Source organism: Miniopterus schreibersii, assembly GCF_964146895.1.
Source record: "Miniopterus schreibersii genome assembly, chromosome: 2".
Classification (NCBI taxonomy): Eukaryota; Metazoa; Chordata; class Mammalia; order Chiroptera; family Miniopteridae; genus Miniopterus; species Miniopterus schreibersii.
The window spans coordinates 78,169,048-78,191,471 of NC_138102.1; the positions used below are offsets into that span (position 1 = coordinate 78,169,048).

The window sequence follows — 22,424 nt, forward strand, 5'->3', positions numbered from 1 at the left end:
GCTCCAGGAAAACCCAGATGGTTGGTCACCCTAAAGTGGAGTTTGCAGTGTTTGTTGTCTTTTTAAAACATTGGAATGGACACATGTGAACACTAAAGGGAATGATCCACCTGAGAGGGGAGGGGAGCCTCTAATTCACCTGCCTTGAGCCTCTAGGTCACTCACACATAGTGAAAATGCTGTCACTTCCTTGTCTTCCAGACTAAACTAGGGCTGTGCTTCAGGTGCTATAGCAAAATCAAGATGACTGAATAGTGTTCCCTTCTGTCACATCAGAGGGAGACTACTACACCTGTGACTCAATGAAAAGAGCCTGCTTTACAGCAGGGAGAACTTGAGTGTGGGCACTGGAGCCTCGGCTCATTAAAAAAGCACAAAGGGCCCTAGCCAGTTTGGCTCAGTGGTTAGAGCATTCGCTGTGGACTGAAGGGTCCCAGGTTCAATTTTGGCCTAGGGGCATGCACCTGGGTTGCAGGCTTGATCCCCGGCTCCTGTTGGGAGGCAACCAATCGATGTGTCTCTCTCACATAGGTGTTTCTCTCTCTCTCTCTCTCTCTCTCTCTCTCTCTCTCTCTCTCTCTCTCTCTCTCTCTCTCTCTCTCTCCTCTCTCTCTCTCTTTCTCTCTCCTCTCTCTCTCTCTCTCTCTCTCTCTCTCTCTTCCACTCTCTCTGAAAAGCAATGGAAAAAATACCCTCAGGTGAGGATTAAAAAAAAACACACCACAAAGGTGCTTAACTGGGATTTTGTTTTCAAAATCACCCAAATGAGTGACTGGGAGAACTGCTATGAATAGCACTGAATCCCAGCCAGATAATCAGGTAAGGACCTGGGCTCACAGGACAGGATGAGTTCCAGGCACCTCGCTGACTTCCTGGATTGGGGCCAGTGCTCCTTGGGCTAAAGATCAGGAGGAGCAGTCTCCACATTGCTGGGGGGAGAGCTCAGCCTGACCTGGGGACTGCAGCGGCTCAGAACCCACCAGGGGAATGGTGGGCAGGGCAGGTGGGGGCCAAACTCTGAGAGGTTTCTGTGTCTCATCCAAAGCAGCCTCCAGGACTGGCAGAAAACCAAAAGCCGACGGGCAAATGAGCTCTGACTTTTATTCATTCTCTCCTTAGGAGGGCCAGACAGACTCCCAGTGCAGTTTCAAAGAGCTTCACTCAGTGCCCCAAAGTTCTTTTGGAAGTGTGGGGGGAATCCTCCTGTGTAGTGTCAGGAGCTCCAGGCTCCACCAGGCTCCCCTGTTGCCCAAAGTCTGCCCTCCTCACCCTCAAGCTATCAGCCCCCTGGGTTAAAATGTCTTAAGAATGAAACGAGTAATGAGCTGGGGCTTGCCCTAGAAGATATTAAAGTGTACTGTGAATGCTTAGAATAATGTGACCCTGACAGTGAAGCAGACTAGAGCTCAGGAAGAGAAACAACTTAAGGAGAATTTGGTATATGATAAAGATGGCATCACAACTCAAAAGAAAGGGAAGCTTGAGCAATAAATAAGCAGTACTGTGACACTATTTATTTAAAAATTATATATATATATATATATATATATATATATATATATATATGGGATGGGGGAGAGAGAAAGAAGGTTCTTTACCTACTTGATCCAAAATCACTTCCAGATGGATTAGTAAACTAAATAAGAGAAAATAATATTTAAAAAATATGGGGAGCCCTGGCTGGTGTGGCTCAGTTGGTTGAGCATCATCTCATACACCAAACCATTGCCAGTTTGATTCCTGGTCAGGGCACATGACTGGGATACCTCCCTTCCACTCTCTAAAAATCAATGGTAAAAATATCCTCTGGAGAGGATTAACAAGAAAAACAAAAACAAAATAAAAAAATAAAAAAATCAAGAAAAAAATATTTTAAAAATTGGGGGGAAAACCAAATAAGTAGAGTAACCGGGGACTTTTTTTTACTATAAAAATGAATGAATCAGCCTTAATGATAAATATACAGCCTGAATACATAAAAATTTAAACCTCTGTGTGGCAAACCAAAAAATCAAAAACAAAATTAGAAAGTAATTTGCTACAATGAAGGGGAAAGACACATATGATAAATGTGTCAAAGAAGGCTTATAAATCAACACTTTAAAACATGATCATCACAACAGAAAAATGAGCAAAGGACATGAACAGGCAATTTACAAAAGAAATACAAATGGCCAATAAACAACTATTACCACCAAGTTCAATATCACTTACAAAAGAAATGCAAAGAAAAATAAGCTGTGTGCTGGGATCCAGAAAGGAGTGTGGCTTAAGGGAATGAGAGAAAGGAGACAAATGTTTGGAGGAAGGGGAGAGGGGAGGTGTCAGAAAGGGCTCTGGGAATGGTCCAGAATGTGGAATGCTGCTGAAGCCATACTGGCCTTGCTGGGGCCCTGATAACACTCTAGTGTCCATTAATTTGTTTGAAGAGATTGGAGGGGCCTGGGCACCTTGGGGATCTAGACTCCAAAATGGGATAAGAGAACCTAAGAGGAGACCTATGATGTAGCTGGATGGCAGCCCTCTCCTCTCTCACTCTCCATCTTCCTCTCTCCCTCCCTCTGAGTAGCTTCTTAAAGGAGAGGTGGTACAGAGAAAATTCTAGAACAATGATGGAGGTGGAGAAACAATAGGAACTCCAGTGGGACACTGGGGCTGGCTGTCCATCTTTTGTGTGACTACAGCTTGCTGTCAATTTTGCCCAGAACCAGACTCTTAAGAAACATGAAACTTGGCTTGGGTCAAGGGCCCCTCATGAACCACCTTCCCTCACCCCAAGAGGCTCTCTCCTGCACCCTTTGTGAACTCCACTATCCTTGGAATGGGTGGGCAGGCAAGGACCACCCCACATCAGCACAGCATGGCATGGAAGGTGCCTCTGCATTTATTCCTCATCAACTGATCCTTTTGAGTATCTGTTATTATTAGGCCTGAACAGGATGACCTGTGCTCAAAGCTGAAGAGAACACAGTCCCCACTTCAAGGAGTTTATTGATTACTGAGGGAGGGTGTGGAGGAAAGGCTGTTCAAGGACCCTCAAGCTAGATCACAGCCAGAACAGCAATTGCTTCCTGTAAATCCCCTCAGAGACTGTCTGACCCCTCCCCATGGTGTGCTGGTTCCTGCTGGCCCCTGGAACAGGTCAATGGCCTTCACCAGGCAAGCAGGTAAGGCATTTTCCCCTTATCTGGGGTGGGTCACACCCCAGTACCCCTACCCATCCTGCCCTGTTCTATAAAACCCCTTAGCACCTGCCACATGGCGCCTTGCAGCTGCCCAAGAGTGCCTCGTATGTAAGTTTCCTCAACAGACTCTTGATATAAAGGAGCTGTCAGCCTCGTCCTCTAGTCTCTTGGCCGAGGGAAATTTTATGTAACAGAGGGCATCTAGAAACAACCGTAATAAATAATCTGCTTTTTACAAAGAAGTGGACTCACTGCATGCCAAGCATTGTGCTGAGAGCTCCAATGCTTTCCTTTCTTTTTTTCTTTTCCTTTTGGGTAAATAACTTACAACTCTTTATTTAATCCTAACTTCTAGCCTATAAAAGTATCATTATCCCCACTTTACAGAATGTAAAGGGAAAGTTGCAGATAGTTCCTCCAGCTATATGCAAAAAGTCATATAGCTGGCGGAACTGAACTACTGACCCAGTCATGCATCAAGTCAGTTCAGCCAATATGGATTGAGTGCCTCCTAAGGGTCAGCAGTGCCTGCTTTTAATAATTCATGCTCTGTGCAAGAAACCAGCCTATTAACAGGTGATTTCTATTGTACTCAGACAGGTTCACAGAGGGTACTGTTGGAGCAGAGAGGAGGAGCACTGACCAAGCTTCAGGCTGGGGGTGTGTCCAGCTGCCTCACAGAAAAGTGTGAGTGAACCAGAAGGGGGTGTTCCAGGCAGAGGAGCAGAGGGGACAAAGGCACGGAGGTATACTGCTCCTGGCATATTTCAAAAGCAATGTGTCGACTGGAAGAGGATCCATGTAGGGAAATGAGGAGAAATATGTTTAGACAGGTAGGTCGGGTATAATAACAAAGGACTTCAATTCCAGGTTAAGAGGTTTGTTGATAAAACAATATTAGCTGACATTTCTACAGTACTTAATATTTCCCAGGTGCTGTGCATCTCTAAGAATCCTGAAGGTTTGTGAACTGGAAGGAAGTCTTAGAAGCAAAATGGTGAATGGGTAAAGCTCAGGGTAAATATTATTGACAAGTAGGAATGCCTGGCACCAAACACATTCGGTGTCTAAGGAAATATTCTACCCAGGAAGTACTGGGCCTTTTGCTTTCTTCGGAGGCTTCATGCCCTCGCTCCCTTCATGGATGAAAAGAGAACTTACCATTTGGTTACCGTAATTGTTTGTGTGTCTAACTCCCCCACTAGACCAGGAGTCCCTTTAATTTCTGAATCCTCATCACTGACCACAGTGTCTGACACATAGTAGGCATTCTATAAATGTTTATTGAACAAATAAGATATTTTGTTCATTAAATATTTAGGTTAATATTAACCACATCAAACTTAGATGACGCATTTCCAAAGCATCAGAATGTAATAAAATAGACCCTTGTGGTGCATTATTGTTTGACAATGTCCATGTCCTCTTTCCCACCTCCAGGGAAGAGTATACACCCAACTCTTGTTGATTTTGGTCTCTGTGAAATGACTTGGGTTGGTCAGTTGGACACTAGCAGATGTGAAGCAAGCACAGGCTTGAGATGTGTTTGCACACTTGGGCTTTTCCCATTGCCATGGAACATACTCTGGCCAGCCAACGGCCCAAGGAGGATGTGAGAATTTGCAGCATAATCCATACCCAACTTGTTGCTTGGAGACATCCTGCTGAGCTCAGCTGAGATTAGCCCACAAAGCAGACTTGCATAAAAGTCAGCAATAAAAGTACATGCTTATTATCAGATGCCTCTGAGATTTTGGAAGAGTTATATAGTAATAGGTGGCGGATATAACCCTATACTAAAAATGCACAAACTATAATTGTGTTGTCCTTTGTTTAGGAAGGTGAGTCACAGACTGATTTTAGACTACTCCTGACCCTCAGTTTCCTTGTCTGTGAAATCTGTAAAGTTGTTATGAGGACTAAATGAGATAATCCAAGAAAAACACTTAGTACAGCCCCTGGCACATGGAAAGTGCTCAGCATGTGCCATTATGATGATGATGATGATGATGATGATGATGATGATGATGTTTCTGGATCTTGGGTTCCTGCCTTAAATGGCAGTTATTGGGTGTGGGGATATGCCAGTGAGTAGAGAACTTCTAATAACAGAATGTCGAGTGACAGAACATTTACTCTGTACTAAGGCCTGCCCTTCCAAAATGACCTAAACTGCACTCCCCAACCTTCTGCCAAAGGAGGAAGGTACCACAGCCTGTTTATTATGGTCAATTAATCGATGACACAGCTATTCTGGAGGAGGTGGAATCAGTGTCCTCTCTCATACCTATGATGTGAGAGCCTAAGGTGTGGATGAGTTTGAATCTGCTGTCGCTTAGGCTGTGGCAGACTGCCAGCAGAGTACTCAGCACAGCCTCCCTCCCTCTCATCTGTCTTCACTGCTCACGGACTCAATGCCACTGAATGCTCACAGGCAGAATGTATAGGACCGGAAGCCCCAAAACATGAATGAGAACGGCAACTGAACAGAATCTGTCTCATGAGGTCACTTTGCCTCCCACACTTCATCTACCCACAAATTTATCTAGGGCAGCTCATTTTTGTCCCACAGTAGGGTAAACTATGAAAGCCTTTCCATGACCAACCCACTCCCACAAAAAGTTAAAGAGAAGTGTTCCCAAACTTTATCTAATTCACATACTATGATATCTCCACAAAGAGCCATGGGTGGGCATGGGCTCTGACAGAATCTCACATTTAACTCCAGCTTCTGAAGCTTTAGGATCAATTCTGCAAATACTGTTGTTGTCCTCTTCTCAGAGTTTCAGGAATCTACTAATGTTTGCCTGGGGATTGGAAATGTTTCTAGAGGCCCGAATGAATCTTAGAAAATCGAAAACAACCTATCCCATGTTACATAATCAGGCTAGGAAAACATGTTTCATATTAGAATGGCAGCCAGCAGTTTCCGAGGACTCAGACAGAGGTCTGGGTTGTTCATTTAGCTCTGGACCTGCTTAAGAGTGACAATATTTTAACCTGTCTGTTTCTGCTCAGACACATTAAGCTGCACCCTCCATCAGTGATGCGCTTCTTTGTTCAGTGTACTTTGTCTTCCACTCTAGAGAGGATGACTAGATATCAAAACATGAGAATGATTATGCCTCTCAGAGAGGTTGGGGAGATCGATAAAATGTTTCTGACACAAAAAGGATATGAAAGTGAAGAGATATCAAGGTTCTTAGAAGCAGACCAGATCCATACAAAAGTATGACATAACTAGCCATATATCAAAAGGCAGCCTTTAAAGTCTATCATACCAATCTATGTTCTCAATTAATGTAAACATATAAGACTGCCCTCTAAGTAGCGCCCCCAGCTGTGGCCCATCCTCTCCCTGGCATGGCTGGTCCCTTAGAACTTATTTCATGATTATACAGTGCTGAGTTTGAGGAGGAAATGCTGGTGGTTGGTAGAATTGTGTCCTGGATATGAACATAGGCTGTGGAGGCATATGGATTTGGGTTAAAATTCTGGCTCCTCCACTTGACCTTGGCCAATGTATGCAACCTCTCTCAGTACTAGTTTTTATATGCTATGTATAGGTAGGAATACCTCCATCACAGGGTGGTCATGAGGTTTACATCACATATGTAGATGCGCCACACTAACTAGTGCCGAGCATGCAGGAAACACCCAGTAGAATTCTGGATGGGTAGGTAAGCAGCAGAACTGATTCATCCTGTGCAGTCCTACTGAAGGGCCCTACATTTGGCTTAATGCTCTCTTGTCATTATATTAAAATTCTTAATAATTTTTTAACAAGGGGCCCTGCAGTTTTGTTTAGCACTGGGTCCCACAAATCACAGAGTTGGTCCAACTAAGCGGTATCTGGGAGGCTATCTGCAGCACTCCAGAGGTCTTTGCCATCCAACAGACTTGTAAGACACACTGAGCACAATCCCACATACAGGAACCTGGGCAATAATACCACATTTGGACCAAAGTCAAAGATGGAAATATTTTGTACTAAACCTGCATAATTTCACAGCAAGCTGCTAGGTATTTGTTTAAAAAAAAAAAAAAAAAAAAAGCAACCTCACCACTGGGGAGAAAGGTTCTTCCTCACTTATTTCCTTCGGATGTTTCCTTTCTCATGGAGAGAGTACAATTCTGTCCTCCCTCCCCCTCTTCTTCCTCCATCCCTGGGAAATGGATCACTTAATAATATATTTAGTAAACTTGGGAGCAACAAAGTGGGCATACTCATCTCTGCTGCCCCTTTCTCCTCTCCCTGGAAAGGAGGTGGTGGTGGCTGTCCTAGGCCAGCTAGCTGCAATAAGATGAGTCTAACTCTTGGGTCTAATACTAGGAAGCCCACTTGGTTCTCACACTGAGCATGCCCTTCAATTAGCCTTATAATAACAACAGTGATGTTTTGACTTGCATCTATTATTCCATTGCCTTACTCCTCAATCTGTTCAGTTCTTGGCTGGGAGGAGGGTTGCTGTTTAATGGACACCCTCAACAACCCCAGCAACCACATCAACCCCTACTATCCATCTTGTCACTTAGGATGATATTTAATTAAAACACCTCATTAAAAGTTTAACTTACTATGAGAAAGTGGTATAGATACTGGGGAGAATCTTAGATTCATTGCATCTCCAAGCTGAACAGCACTGAAATAATCTCCTCCAGGCCCCTTGGTTTAAGAAGGAGAACATCCATTCAACACAATCCCTATTAAAATACCAACGGCATATTTCACAGACCTAGAACAAACATTCCAAAAATTAATTTGGAACCAAAAGAGACCCTGAATAGCCACAGAAATATTGAGAAAGAAAAACTAAGTTGGAGGGATCACAACACCAGATATCAAGCTATACTACAAAGCCACTGCAATCAAAACAGCCTGGCACTGGCACAAGAACAGGCATATAGACCAATGGAACAGAACAGAGAACCCAGAAATTGACCCAAGCCATTACATTCAATTAATATTTGACAAAGAGGCAAGAACATACACTGGAGTAAAGACAGTCTCTACAATAAATGGTGCTGGGAAAATTGGACAGGTACATGCAAAAAAAAATGAAACTAGACCATCAACTTACACCATACACAAAAATAAACTCAAAATGGATATAAGACTTAAATGTAAGTCATGTAACCATAAAAATCCTAGGAGAAAACATAGGCAGCAAAATCTCAGCATCTCACATAGCAGAATTCTCATCACCTAGGGCAAGAGAAACAAAGGAAAAAAATGAAAATGGGACTATATCACAATAAAAAGCTTCTACACAGCAAAAGAAATTCACATCAAAATGAAAAGAGAACCCACTGTATGGGAGAACATATTTGTCAATGATACATCTGATAAGGGGCTAATTTCCAAAATATATAAAGTACTCATACAATTCAACACAAGGAAGACAAACAACCCAATTAAAAAATGGGCAGAGGGCCTGAGTAGACACTTCTCCAAAGAGGACATACAAATGGCCAAGAGACATATGAAAAAATGCTCAGCGTCACTAATTATCAGAGAGGTGCAAATTAAAACTACAATGAGGGACCACCTCACACCTGCCAGAATTCCTACCATTACTAAATCAACAAACAAATGCTGGTGAAGATGTGGAGAAAAGGGAACCCTAGTATACTGCTGGTGGGAATGCAGACTGGTGCAACCACTATGGAAAACAGTGTGGATTTTCCTCAAAAAATTAAAAATGGAACTGCCATTTGACCCGGTGTTCCCACTTCTAGGAATATATCCTAAGAATCCCGAAACACCAATCTGAAAGAATATATGCACCCCTATGTTCATAGCAGTATTATTTACAATAGCTAAGATCTGGAAGCAGCCCAAGTGCCCATCAATATATGAGTGGATAAAAAGCTATAGTACATTTACACCATGGAATACTATGCACCTATAAGGAAGAAGGATCTGGTACCCTTTGGGGCAGTATGGATGGGCCTGGAGATTGTTATGCTAAGTGAAATAAGCCAGCCAGAGAAAGACAAACATCACATGATCTCACTTATACGTGGAATGTAATGAACAAAATAAACTTACGGACAAAACAGATCCAGAGACATGGGAGCATGGAACAGACTGAGGAATCTCAGAGGGAAGGGGGGCAGAGGGAGTTTAACCAAAGAACTTATATGCATATATGTATAACCCATGGACACAGATAATAGTGTGGTAAAGGCCTGGGGAGGGAGTGGGAGCAGGGTGAAGGGGGTCAATGGAGTGAAAGTATTGTTGTAATACTTTCAACAATAAAGATAAATTTTTTTTTTTTAAAGGATAACATCCAAAGAGGTTAAAAGCCTGGTACCTCGGTTCTCCAACTTTAGTGCACAGAATCATCTGGAGGGCTTGTCAAAACACAGATTTCATGGCCCCCAGCCAGATTTTTGGATTCAGAAGATCTGGGGGTGGGGTCCAAGAATGTGCGTTTCTACTAAGTTACCTGGTAATGCTGATGCTGCAGGTCCTAATTTGAGAACCACTAGCCTGGCATAAAATGAGCCAGTCTGTTATTACAGAGCAGGAAGCAGCCCCCAGGTGTCCCGTGTTCTAAGCGAATGCCCTTCTTGATCTGTGGTCTTTTCTCATGGCTGTACCCTCCTCAGCCCTGGCTGGAAGTTCCCTTGGCTGCAGTTTTTATATTTGCACTCTCTACCTGAGATGAACTTGCTCTCCTTGCCAAAATGATGTCTATAATGAGCCTTGAACTTACCAGAAAAAGAAATGCTTTAACAATACTAAGTATTTCTGGCATTAACACATATTATACAAGAGAATGCTTTTTAATGTAGTGAAGGATAAACTTAAAACAAATGCAGTCCTGCCATGGACCAAGGGCCCAGAAGGTTGATTGATGTTTTTCTGATCCTCTGTGGTGTCATCTATGTCTATGTTTATTTTTCTAAAACAAACAATAAAACTGCATATACTTACTCAGAATATTGGTTGCAAAGTTTTTTTCAAGTCCATCTTTTGTGAGGTCTCTTTTATTGACCATGCAACCTGCATTATTGATCTAGAAATTACAGTTGTCATTTCAAAAGAAAAGAAAATAGGGCCAAAGGACTTGTTTCCAAACCTCCACTGCCACCACCAGTCCCACATTCAAGTGACAATGACAACAACTGTCCCTTCACTCCAAACCTCTTCTGGGAAAATGCCACTTGTGCAGAAGGCTCAGCCATAGAACTATGAAGAGATCTTCAATTATGAGGGCTTGGCCAGGCAACCTAATTCATAATAAGGTGCTCTGAGAATTTGTATACACCAGTGCCATTTAGGAGAAATATATAATTTTAAGTTTTCTAGAAAGTAGTCATATTAAAAAGGTAAAAAGGTAAAATTAATTTTAATAATATATATCTTATTTAACTCAATATATCCAAAATAATCATTTCAACATGTAATCAATATAAAAATATTACAAATAGGTTTTTTTCACACTACATCTCCAAACTCAGTTGATTTTTATACTTATGGCACGTCTGAATTTGGACTAGTTTCATCTCAAATGCTCCATAGCCAACCAGACAGCACAAGCCTGAACCTTGGCCCACACAGGCATTTTGGAGCACTTTAGAAACTATCTGGGTAGAACAACAGCTCAGTTCAAAGTGAAATATCTGGGAGGAACAGCCAGACACTGTTCCACCTGTGTCCTCCTGGCTCTCTGGAGTTCCACATTGACTGTGCTATCAAAAGATTTGCTTATTTGCAGCAGGCATTCTTTCAGACTAAGCTTTTTATTTTCTTCTTTCCATGAGCATCTAATTTTAATATACCAATCCCCAAATCTCTGGAGCTCAGAAATACAGATATAAAAATGGTCATTTTATGAAAAATGGAACAACCTTATCCTCCCAAGGTACTTACCCTATTATTAGCCCCTTCCTTTCCCCACAGACCTAAGCAATGTGCTCATTAGATTGAATGTAATAAGTGGAAACGATTGAGTGAAAGATTCTTACTAAAAGGTCAATATAAAGAGATTCGGCTTCTCCTTATGTTTGTAAAGCTTACCAGAAAATTGAGTTTATGTTTCTGTTTGAAATTTTCAACAAATTTCCAAATTTTCTTGGGATCAGACAAGTCCACAATATGCAGAAAGATGTTCTAAACCAGAATAGAAAAAAAAAGTTGTAAATCTTTTCTTAAAAAAAGATATACACTGATATTTTTTAAATGAAAAAAAAATACATGTACATGGTTTTAAACATCAAATCATTCGGAATGATACAAAATGGAAAGTAATAGTCTCACTCCTCAGAAAGAAACCATTGTTCCCAGTTTCTTGTGACTCATCCGGAAATATTTTAAGCATTTAAAAATAATATATTATTTAAATATTTTAGACATATATTTTAAGTATGATACACACACATGTTAAGCACTATATTATACATTTTAAACATACTGTATGTGTGATTACACCTGTGTATATGTGCATGTGTGTCCCCTTCTCATACACATAGGATCATACAATACATCGCTCTACATCTTTTTTCACTTAACAATATGTTTCAGAGATGTTTTTGGAGATGTTATTTCTTTTAATGGCTTCATAACATAGTTTTGCATGGATGTGTCATAGTTTCCTGCTGCCAATCATTTAGGGTTTTTTGTCAAGGTTTTACTCCTAAGACCATATCTAAATCACATCATAACTATAAAAAGACACTTCCTCTGTGACTCAGTCCTTACTTATGATGCATATTAATTTCTGCCTTGTGCTATGGTTATCTCTAGACACAGCCCCTCCTCCACCACACTTAGAACCCCTTGACGGAAGACCCACATCGAATGCCCCCTTTTCCTTTATGGTTGGACACCTAGTCATACATGTTGATGATTAATGTATGTTGGTGGTTTTGCCCTTTTTCTCTGTACCCAGCACATGAATCAAACTTGTATTCTCAGCATCCAGTGAACGTGAGGATATCCCCTCTGAGCTCCTTATCACCAACCCCAGGCAGAGATTCCTGCTGCTGCAGAGACCTGAGAACTGAGCCTACAGACATGATTCTGAGCAAGAGCCACGCCTTTGATAAAGCAGAGAGTTCAGCACCTTGCCTCAGTTTCTTCTTTAACTGAGCCATAGAATCCAAGGCTACAGTCAGAATTTCTTTCTAGTAATCTTAAAACATTATTTTCTCACCCTGAGACAAAGTCTCAGAGCGTAAGAAAACAGAGAAAACCCATATTTTCGTGACTCAAAGCCTATAGTCTACTTGAATACCATATTCGGCTGAAGTCTGGCACAAATGAATTTCCTCTACCTTCAAAAGACAGGAAAAACATTGTCTATACAGAACTAGGTTCTTTTAAAAAGTCTCTGAAGGCCTTGCCCAGCCACAGTGAACACAGGCTGCCAATTCACACCTGAGTCATCAGTGAGCCTCCAACAGTGACTGCAAACTGAGTCTAGACACCTAATCCTTTCATTCTGAAGCCTTCTCCATAGCTGCCCTGAAACTCCCTCCCACCCACAGTGCTGGGTAACACCTAGGTTCAAAAAGCAGCAAAAGCAGGTGAACTAAAATCAGTTCTACTTTCAACATTCCACAACCTCCCTGAGTTTTGTGGAGGCACCTGAGGTGTCTTAGCATTAAAGGGGGTAGCAGCAGAGAACAGAGAATCACTGCCCCAGACAAATCAACCATTGAGCCTGGTGATATGAAGCCCCTTGAAAAGATGAAGGAAATCATCTATCTCCCTCTGGGAGAAAATAGGAGGCCAGAAAGCACCCAGAAGGTGAGGCCAGCAGTTGCTATGGCCAGGGGGAAGCCACTAGGAACACATGCATGTCTGTACAAACCCTGATGCTGATTGATCTACACATGACAAGGCCTGCCCTAGGAGCCACTGGTCCCACTGTACTAACTCTAAACTCTGGATATTGAAATTGGTTATTGAAATTAGACAAAACTCACTGAATCCTTTCTGTTGATGAGCCACCATTTAGCTGCTATGGGGTCCAGGAGTCATGAAGTGACATCATGGGGATCCCTCTACCTTCGTCAGAGTGAATCTGATGAGCAAATGGGAAACAGTGCATGCAGGTCCCCTCTGAAGTAGAAATGGCTATAGAGGAATGAGGTGGTAGTTAATATTAATGCCGAGTACTCCGGAAGCTAAACTAATAATTCTCAAGACATTGGAAGTCCACATTGACCTGGGAGAGATGGAGAAGAGAAACCCCTATTTTCTATCTTGGTGTTTTGATGTTGATGTGAATTCCCACAAGACATAGGGCACACTTACAGCATCTTCTAGCCACATCAGGAGTGTGACAGGAATTAAAATGTTGCCCAGGCACTGTAGCTCTGTGGTCTTTCTCCTCAAAACCCTTAACTACAGTCTAATAATGAGAAAAACATCAGACAAATCCCAATTGAGGGATAGTATACAAAATGCCAGACAATACTACTCAAAACTATCAACATCATCAAAAACTAGGAAAGTAAAAGACACTGTCACAGCCAAGAGGAGATAAGAAGACGTGGTGACTAAATGCAATGTGGTATCCTGGATGAAACCTGGGAACAGAAAAGGGCATTAGGTAAAAACTAAGGAAATCTAAATAAGTATGGACTTTAGCCAATAGTAATGTAGTGATATTGGTTCACCAGTTGTAACAAATGAACCATACTAACAAGATGTTAACAAAGGGGAAACTGGGCATGGGAACTCCACTATTTTCACAACTTTTCTGTGCATCTAAAACTATTCTAAAATTTATTTTTAAAAAGTGTTGACTAAGGAGACAGAAGTCCAGTGTCCTACTACCCAGACAGCAAGACAATAATGAACTGCAACAAGAAGCTGAAGAAGGAGGGTCCACTCCGATTTTCTCTTGCAGAACTACTGGGAACATAGAGCCAAGGAGAGTGGACTGGTGAGCAGGCAGTGTGCTGTGACAAGCATTCTTTCCCTCAAGCTTGTGTCACACATACACTCTCCAGAAAGAGCACCTTGGCAGGACAGTCTACACCTCTGATCATACCAAGCCAGGGGGTTTAAGCACCTGACTCCCACCAGACCTCATGCCTTCCCTGGTGCCCAGCTTGCCCATGCTCACCTAACTCAGCTGGCCTGCTGCACACCCTGCCCAGGCCCTCCTGTCCAAGGGACCACTGCTCTTTTATGTCTACCCAACCATGCAGCCAGGACCAGTCCCTCCAGTGCCCTCAGTGCTCTACCACACACCTCTTCTGCTTTTGGGAGCTTGCTGGCTTCCAATGCCCACTGAATCAGGGCAGGACTAGGGAACTTGAAGCAAAGAATGTAATGTTGGGAATGGTAATATTAGTATAAATAATATTGATAAAATCAATAATAAAACCTTCTCCTACTGACTGAGAGTTGTATGTCCTATACTAAATACCCTGAACTTCCCCTGTATTAGCACTTACCATGTTATATCAGTAAGGATCTAACAGAGACCTCTTCCAACAGAAAGAACTGAATGCAGGGACTGGTTTCCCAGGGAATGAAACAAAGTGAGAACTCAGTGGGACTGAAGAAATAACCCAGAGGTCAGTAACGGCAGAAGATTCCTATCAGCCTGAGGCTGGAGAAACAGTAGAGGAAATGAGGGGGACCCAAGCCCAGGAGCCAAGGTGGCTGCCAGAAGGAAGAACCAAAATGGAGATTCAGCTGTTGCTGCGCAAGCTGAATATCCTGTTTCTGCCTTCCTCCCACTACCAATCTTCCTCTAATACCCTCATTGACCAAAAGCCAGGAGCTGGCTGATGTGGGAGCTGGAGAAACACACTGTGGGATCCATACCACCCATTCTCCCACCCACCCCCGCTGTGACACCGCTGGGCAGGCAGACCCAGGGTGGCACACAGGCTTCATGGAAACTGTTTGCTAATCACTGGAATCCCCCACAAGACTGTCAGGAGCTATATCTGTCTCTATCACTTCTGTCTCCTAGCATGCTGCGTGACATATGGTTCACACTCAAATATATGTTTAACAATGAATAAAGCAGTATCACCCATATTTTTCAGATGAGAAAATGGGTTGTGGGAAGCTAAGAACACTGCCCAAGCTCACAAGGCTAGTGAGCACAGACCCGGGACTCAATTCAGAACCCAGCTCCTTCCCACTCCTACGCTGTCTGTGTGGGGCTGTGTGTGGTGGACCAGATGAAGCTGTGCAGAGGGGCCTGTTCACAAACAGGCAGGAGCAGCTGATCTCTGGCAGAGTCTGGAGAATATATTGAGTCAGGGAAACCATACTACGGGATGAGCAGACAGGCTCTCTGAGCCCTGGACCCTCCGAGCTCTCAGTGCTGCAGGCCACTCCAAAACACAAAAGAGGAGGGAATTTCCCAGGTGTTTGTTCAAATCCCATCTCTTGCCTGTGTAAGGGGGGGTGGGTGGGCAGGAGGTAAAGAGCTCCCTGTCTCCCCACTCCAGAAAACATGTTTGCTCCCCTTTCAGCTCTATATGCTTCCCAAAGATGGTGGAGTTGGATAAAAGGATGGCTCAGTATTATAAACAGACCCATATTGTCATCTTTTTCCATATAAATCTACTTTGTAAAAAATGTGGCCCAAACCACAGGGGGCTGGGATCCAGGTGAACCCTCTGCTGGTGGCCTGAGATTAGTATTCTTGCTGCATCTTTTAGCAGCATAACCAAAAGTTATCAGCAGGCAGCCAGCCAGCTTTCAATCTCAAGAACTGCAGCCCAGATCGCAGCGGCACTTGCAGATGTTAGAGGAAGACTTAGACACCCTCGCACCAGCTCATGCCACCACTAAGCCTCTCTAAGGCATCTAATGGCCTGAGACTAGGGGTTTCTGGTGAGAAGGGAAAGGAACAGCTACTTCTTTTGAAAATGCTGATGAGAAAAAAATAATAACCTTCATGAGAAGATACAAAATATTCCATTCTAGATTGCGGGATTCTTTTTTCTTTGGCCATCGTCCAAGCCTGAGGGAGCGGGGGTTCTGCCTGCCAGTTCCCAGTCCCCTCCCATGGGCCCCTCTGTTGCGGGCAGTTAGTGAAGCAGGTTCACAAGTGAGGGGAGGAAACTCTGGGGTGTGGGGGAGGACGGAAGGGAGGACGTTCTCTAGTGACAGTGAGGGGCTGTGGTCATCGAGGGCCATCCCCAGGGACCCCTACTCTCCATGTACAGCGGGGGTTCAGGTCCCCCACCCAGGGCTGACTTCATGAGGTACAACCTTTGCAGGTGCACAGGCCCCACATTCAGAAGGCCCTCATGCTTGTTTTAATGTGCTGCCTTCATTGTCCTGAAATTCTTAATTTTTAGACAAAGGTCCCACATTTTCATTTTGCACTGGACCCTGCAAATTATGTAGCTGGTCCTGGTCCCACTCTCTCAGAAAAAGAAGACCACAAAGTGTGAGCCAGGTTTGGAATCTTTTATTAGAAAGCAGGTCTCAGCAAGACTAAATGTTTGTTGTCTCTTTTTACTGGAAGGCCTTTGGGTCAGTTTACAGCTTGGTTTAAGGCCCCTGAGCCATCCTTCATATGTCTCAGTGATGTGGCCTCCTTCTGAGGTGGAAACCCCAGCAGTGCCAATGTCTGGTATAATGTTCCTGCAGCAGGGATCTGCACCTGACTGCTGGCTTCAAGGGCAGCCCAGGGTGAGGGGTCAAACCTCACAGCCTCGATTATCTGGGGTCAAACCCAGCCACTGAAAAGCACAGCTCCAGCTTTCCATTGGCTGAGGCTGCCTACAGAGCAGATGCGCAGACACAGGGCATTGTCAACAGCACAGGCACTGACCCAGAGGCATGAAACCCCCAGCAGGAGGGGCCAAGAGCAGCTCACCAGGTTACCACTCCCTCTGATGATCTCACCTTTGGCACCTTCGGCTAAGTCTTGATCTCAACAAACCAGAGGAACTGTGCCACCTGGTGGTATTCAACTGAATTATAGGGATAGCTATAACTATGGAGACCAGTTTTTCCAAATGAAGAATTAAGACATATGGACTCACAGAAAGAATACCTGAAACTGAGACTATTCTGGCAATCTAAATGGATGGTCTTCACTGTTAGAGCAGCAGATGTAACAAGCTTGGGTGGTCCTGGAACCTGCTCCCCTGCCTATCTCTGCTGATAGTACATCTGGGATGTAGGGTCTAAAAACATGAAGGATAAGAAGTGTTGGTCTTAGTCACCTCTATCCCTAGCATTTCCCATAGTACCTGACACAGAGGTCTCAACCTGGCTGTACTTTATACTCACCTGGGAGTTTTTAAAGCTCCAGATGATGGGCCCAGGTCTGATATGTTTTCAAAGCTCCCCAGGTGTGTCTAATGTTGAGAACCACTGGCCTAACATGTAGCAGAAACTTGATAAATATTTATCGAGTGGTCCAAAAAAGCCCATAATATTATTAATCAAGTTTTATTTAAAGAGGAATCCCGCAGCTGGGGCAGTTAAGGTTTTCTTCACTGAAATAGTCTGCTTTATTAAGTGGGATCTATTTCATGGGAAGCTACAGGTAACCACGCAACTGGCCCCTCTCCTCTCTGCCCCTCCCCACAGCGCTTCAGAGCTCCTCTCAGGTGCTAAGATGCAGTGAATCCTTACCTTGACTTGGGAGATCATTTTATAGCTCCAAGTGGTATAATATTCTTCTGGAAAATGCCTAACTTGATTTTAGAGAAAAAAGTAAAACATCTTGAGCATCTTGAAAAGTGATAAATTTTCAACCTATTTTCCCAACTTCTGCTGGAACATCAACTTATCCTGGAGAAGAGGCTCTGGAGAGACATGGCAGACTTTTCTAGCCACCACAGTTCCATTTAGTGACCAGGGCATTTGAGTTCATGCAGGAAATTCTGGCATTTTCCCAGACAGAGACTTCAGCTGATTAAATAATGTATGGGCACCTAGATAGCCTCTGCACAGAATCAAGGTTTGGGAAGTGAAACAGAAGACAGTCCCCACCTGCTCTGACCCAGCAGGCTGGACATCAGGCCACCAGGAAGAAGGGAGGAAGTTCAACGCACTCCCCTCTCCCATTATTCTCGGGGCACTTGTTCTTCGCTAGTGTCCACAGCCAAATTGCAGTGAACTCCCAATCTCCTCCCCATCCTCTGTTCTCATTAAGAAGACATGCGCTAGGGACAAGTATCCACATTTTTAAAGTTCCATTGGTGATTCTGATGCCCAGGGTTGGCTGGAGCCTCTCACTGCTCTTAATCAGAAAGCACTGTGACATGTAGACGGGACACAAGCTCTCCTGTGAATTAATTAAATGTTGAAGAAAGGCTTCTCCAGTCACTCACTGTCCACCTCTTGGTTAAAGCTCAAGGCAGCTGTGCTGATTACCATGAAATTATTGTCCAGGACTTCTGCATATGCCTGAGAGACCCTTCCTGATCTGCCTCTGAGGTGAGCACTCTCCAGTCACATGGGCTCCAGGCTGAGACAGGGCGCAGGCTGCTCACCTCACTTAGCTATCTCAATGGCAGCTGCTTTTCCAATGCCACTGTTCCCTCCCTCCGGTGACCAAGAAGGCTCTTCCAGGAGCTTGGACCCCCAAGTCATCCAGGACAAAGTCCTTAGATACAGATTCATAGCCACTCCTGGAAGCAGCAGACCCACAGAAAGAATGGCTGGAAGGAGCCAGGAACACAGACGCGAGCAGGGAGGAAGCCTGACTCAGGAGTGGGCCTTAGTGCTGTCCCCCATCATATCACAAAGCTCCTTCCTTCTTCAGCTCCCTGCTTCCCTCCCTGATCGCACAAACAGTGCCATCTTCTCAGCCCCTACATTTTCTGTACCATTCATTAGCTTCCTGCACTTTGGAAAATATTTGGAGATTCCAACAATTTGGCATCCAAACTACCTTCTCCACTGCCTCTGATACTGGGAAGCGCTCACCTCCGCCACAAACAATCCTTTGATAGATGGATTATTTTTCCTTTTTCCATTTTGGGGGTAAGGGAAGGGTGCTTAGGAGACCATTAGCATCATGCTTACTGCATGGAAGGACTAGGATCCCTATGCAGCTATAGCAGGACCACTGCAAATTGGGGAGATTTTCAAGTAAGGAATGAAGGAGGAGGAAGGTAGTTATTTGAGTTCTGTTCCCCCTCAGAGAAAGTGAAGGCTCCTTCAGGGCTACAGGGTGTGCACTGCACAACTCTAGGGGGCACCATTCATATCATAGTGATGAGAGATTTGAATCTGCATTAGGACAACTTTCTGGCAGATGACAGCAAAGCAAATTGAGGAGGAGGTGGTTTTCTAATTTGTACAAAAGCATCATATAAGTAGATGCAACCCTGAGTTCCTTAACTGTTTCTCTCTGCCTTTTGAGATGCCTCTTCTACCTTTACTTTCCTAGTATTTCCTGGTCACAAAATTGACTGAGAGAGGTGGGGGCGGCATGCAGGGGGACTGGTAGGAGGAGGCCCTGAGCTGTTCTCACATAAGGCAGCCTGGGGTCTCAGAGCTTGCCTCTCTCACTCAACAAGCCCAGTGGTTTCTCCCTGGCAACACAGGATGTGACTCCTTCCCCTGAAGGATCTACAAGAAGCCCAGCACCCTCCCACATGCCCTGTTTATACACAGGCTGCCAACAGCTGGTCTCTCCTACCACGCCCTGGTATAGCACAACTGCCAATTACATGCCTGGACACTGGTGAAGAGGCCAAAGAATGTTTATGAGCTTGGGTTTGGTTTGAAAATTATTGCCACAGGGAAAGTCATCACCCCTTGTCTCACAGTCAGGAGACCAATAAGAATGTTCCTGTCCCACATTTATAACTCATCTCTAATTCATCTGGGGCAGCTCAGAGAACACCCTGCCATTGCTCTTGATGTTAATGGCCCACTTAGTGGGGGTAAGCAAGACTTCTGACTATTCCAAAGCTTCCTGAAAGGTTGACTTGAAACTAAAAATAATAGCAGTAATAACAACATGGATGGAACAACATGGGTTTTTTTTTTGTGTGTGTGTTTTTAAGATGTTTTCTTGACTTTTTTTTTTTTTTTTTAAGAGAGAGGAAAGGAGAGGAAAAGAGAGAAAGAAACATCAATGTGAGAGCAAAAACATCGACCAGTTGCCTCCTGCATGCCCCCTACCAGGAACTAAGCCAGCATCCTGGGAATGTGCCCTGACTGGGAATCAAACTGGCAACTTTTCAGGGCACAAGACAATGCCCAACCAACTGAGCCACACCAGCCAGGGCAGCAAGGGTTTTAATTAAAGCTCTGCCTGTTACTAGCTGTGCAATCTCATGTGCTGGGTTCACATTTCGGAGCTCCTGTCTCCTCATCTGCAGAAAGAGGATAATAACTTCTTGGGCAGCCTAGATGAGATAATGTATGTAAGCCATTTATCACTGCACTTGGAATAAATTCAGAGCTCAATAAATAGTAGTTGCTATTATCATTGCTATTATTAATAATGACATCAATACCTTCCCTGTTCAAAATTAAGCTCCTCATTTGGTCCCTCAACCCTTCAAATCATTAGAAACTTTGAGAGCATTTTAAACTATAACTAAAGAGGAAAATTTGTTACCCCCTACAAGTGGGGTCCCAGGATCACCGCGGAATGACTTTTTTGCAGAGGCAAGAAGTTTCTCAGAAAGAGCCATGGCCTTACAGAAAGTCAGTACCTCTCCAGAAGGCACTGGTGTGGAGCAAGTGAGAGCTCCCCAACCACAAAAGGGCCAGGAGAGCAGGAACTAGAGAACACTCAGTAAACTGGCCCCGAAGATCCTTCTCCAGGGGGCAGGAAGCAGAGAGGCTTTTCTCTGTGACAACCAGCCAGAAGAAACCTGAGCCTCTGGGCCACCACACTGACCCTATTAGAGACTAAGGTTTGGTGAGGGGAGCTCCTGTGAATTAAACCTCTTCCTCAAACTCCAGACTGCCAGCTGTTGCCAAGTGGGTGGTGCCAGGCTGGCCTGCGGGACCTGTCATACCCTCCCTCTGTTGTTTGCCTTCAACACAAGGATTCTTCTCTTCAGGCCAATCTGTTAACAATAAGACTTAGCTGTTTTGCATCCTCCTGTTCTCTCTTTTGGGAAGCATTTTATCTTTAAAAACTTTATATCAGCCCCTCACTTTCAAATGCAGAGAGAGGTAAATGACATACCTAAGGTCACAAAATGGTAGGTGATAAAGTGGAAGGAGGTTTTCAACATCCGGCCCAGGGGCGCCTTCTACCACACCAGTGGTGTCCAGTGGTGGTCCCCAGACAAGCAGTGTCAGGATCAAATGTGTTCTTTGCCTACTGGGTCAGACACTTCAGGGTGGGGACCAGCAATCTGTGGTTTCCTATGTTCTCCAGGTGAATTTGATTCAAACTAAGCAACCACTTTACTGTGTTTCCCCATCCCCTGACAATAGGAATCCCCAGGGGGCAAGCTCCCAGGCATCTGTTTCCCCCAGCATACCCAATATACAATTTGCTCAGGTCCCACCCACACCTGATAGAGGTTTTAGGCAAAAAACTGATTTTTGCTTTTGTTTTAATTGCCCCTGGTAATTCTTAGGTTGGGGCAAGTTTAGGAGACTGACTAGATCCTGCTGCCTAGAGGCCCTATAGAGGGAAGTTTTATGAAAGTCCACAGAAAAAAACACTGTAAACCCAAACTACATACTCTCACACTGAAATCAACTTAAGGTGTTGTCTTTCCCTCCAGTTTACCAAATGCAGAACCTCAGGCATACCCACCCAAGTGTGCCACCCTCCACCTCCACGGAAGAGCCTGGGGACTTTTTGAAGCATATTTTCCTGGGAAAGAAAGCTGACTCATGCTCTTCGAGCTGCATTCTTTGTTACACGGAAAAACCCAGCAAATAGTGGCCATTGCCAGAATACATCCCTTTGAAAGAAGAAGGCTGCCAGAGTATTCGCCTAACTTCAATGGGTGGGGGTTGACAGCTGCACTTCCCACCACCCCGCAGCACTGCCCCTCGGAGGGTGCACCTTCCCCATAGGCGGGCGGGGTAGGGGTGGAGAGAAGGAAGCGGCAGCCGGCCTGCCCTAGCAATGACGCCTCGCGTCCTGTAGAGGGAATTTGCCCAGGCTGCCCGAGGAACTGATAAACACCTTAGTGCAGGGAGAAGTCTCTTAGAGATGGGTGGGCTGCGTGTGGGAATCGCCCAGGGGATTTTTAGAGAATGTCAGTCTAGGCCCCATAGCAGTCCAACTGCGTCAGAACCTCGAGGGGCAGGGCCCCCAAACCGGTATTTTTCATTCTCCCCTGGTGATTCAG

At 44.3% G+C, this 22,424-nt stretch overlaps 2 protein-coding genes across 2 annotated transcripts in view; both read right to left on the reverse strand.

Annotated features, from left to right (window-relative positions):
- ATP7B (ATPase copper transporting beta) overlaps positions 1–22,424 on the reverse strand; it is a 287,630-nt gene that overhangs the window by 45,806 nt on the left and 219,400 nt on the right. The gene's annotated exons all lie outside the window — the stretch shown is intronic.
- The window catches only part of DHRS12 (dehydrogenase/reductase 12), a gene marked incomplete at both ends in the record, with an annotated part of 31,750 nt that overhangs the window by 9,066 nt on the left and 260 nt on the right, over positions 1–22,424 (reverse strand). The window contains 7 exon segments of the mRNA XM_081129618.1: positions 10,132–10,213; positions 11,218–11,310; positions 17,006–17,062; positions 17,066–17,088; position 18,636; positions 18,640–18,687; positions 18,689–18,773. Coding sequence (XP_080985744.1) covers positions 10,132–10,213; positions 11,218–11,310; positions 17,006–17,062; positions 17,066–17,088; position 18,636; positions 18,640–18,687; positions 18,689–18,773 — 389 coding nt within the window.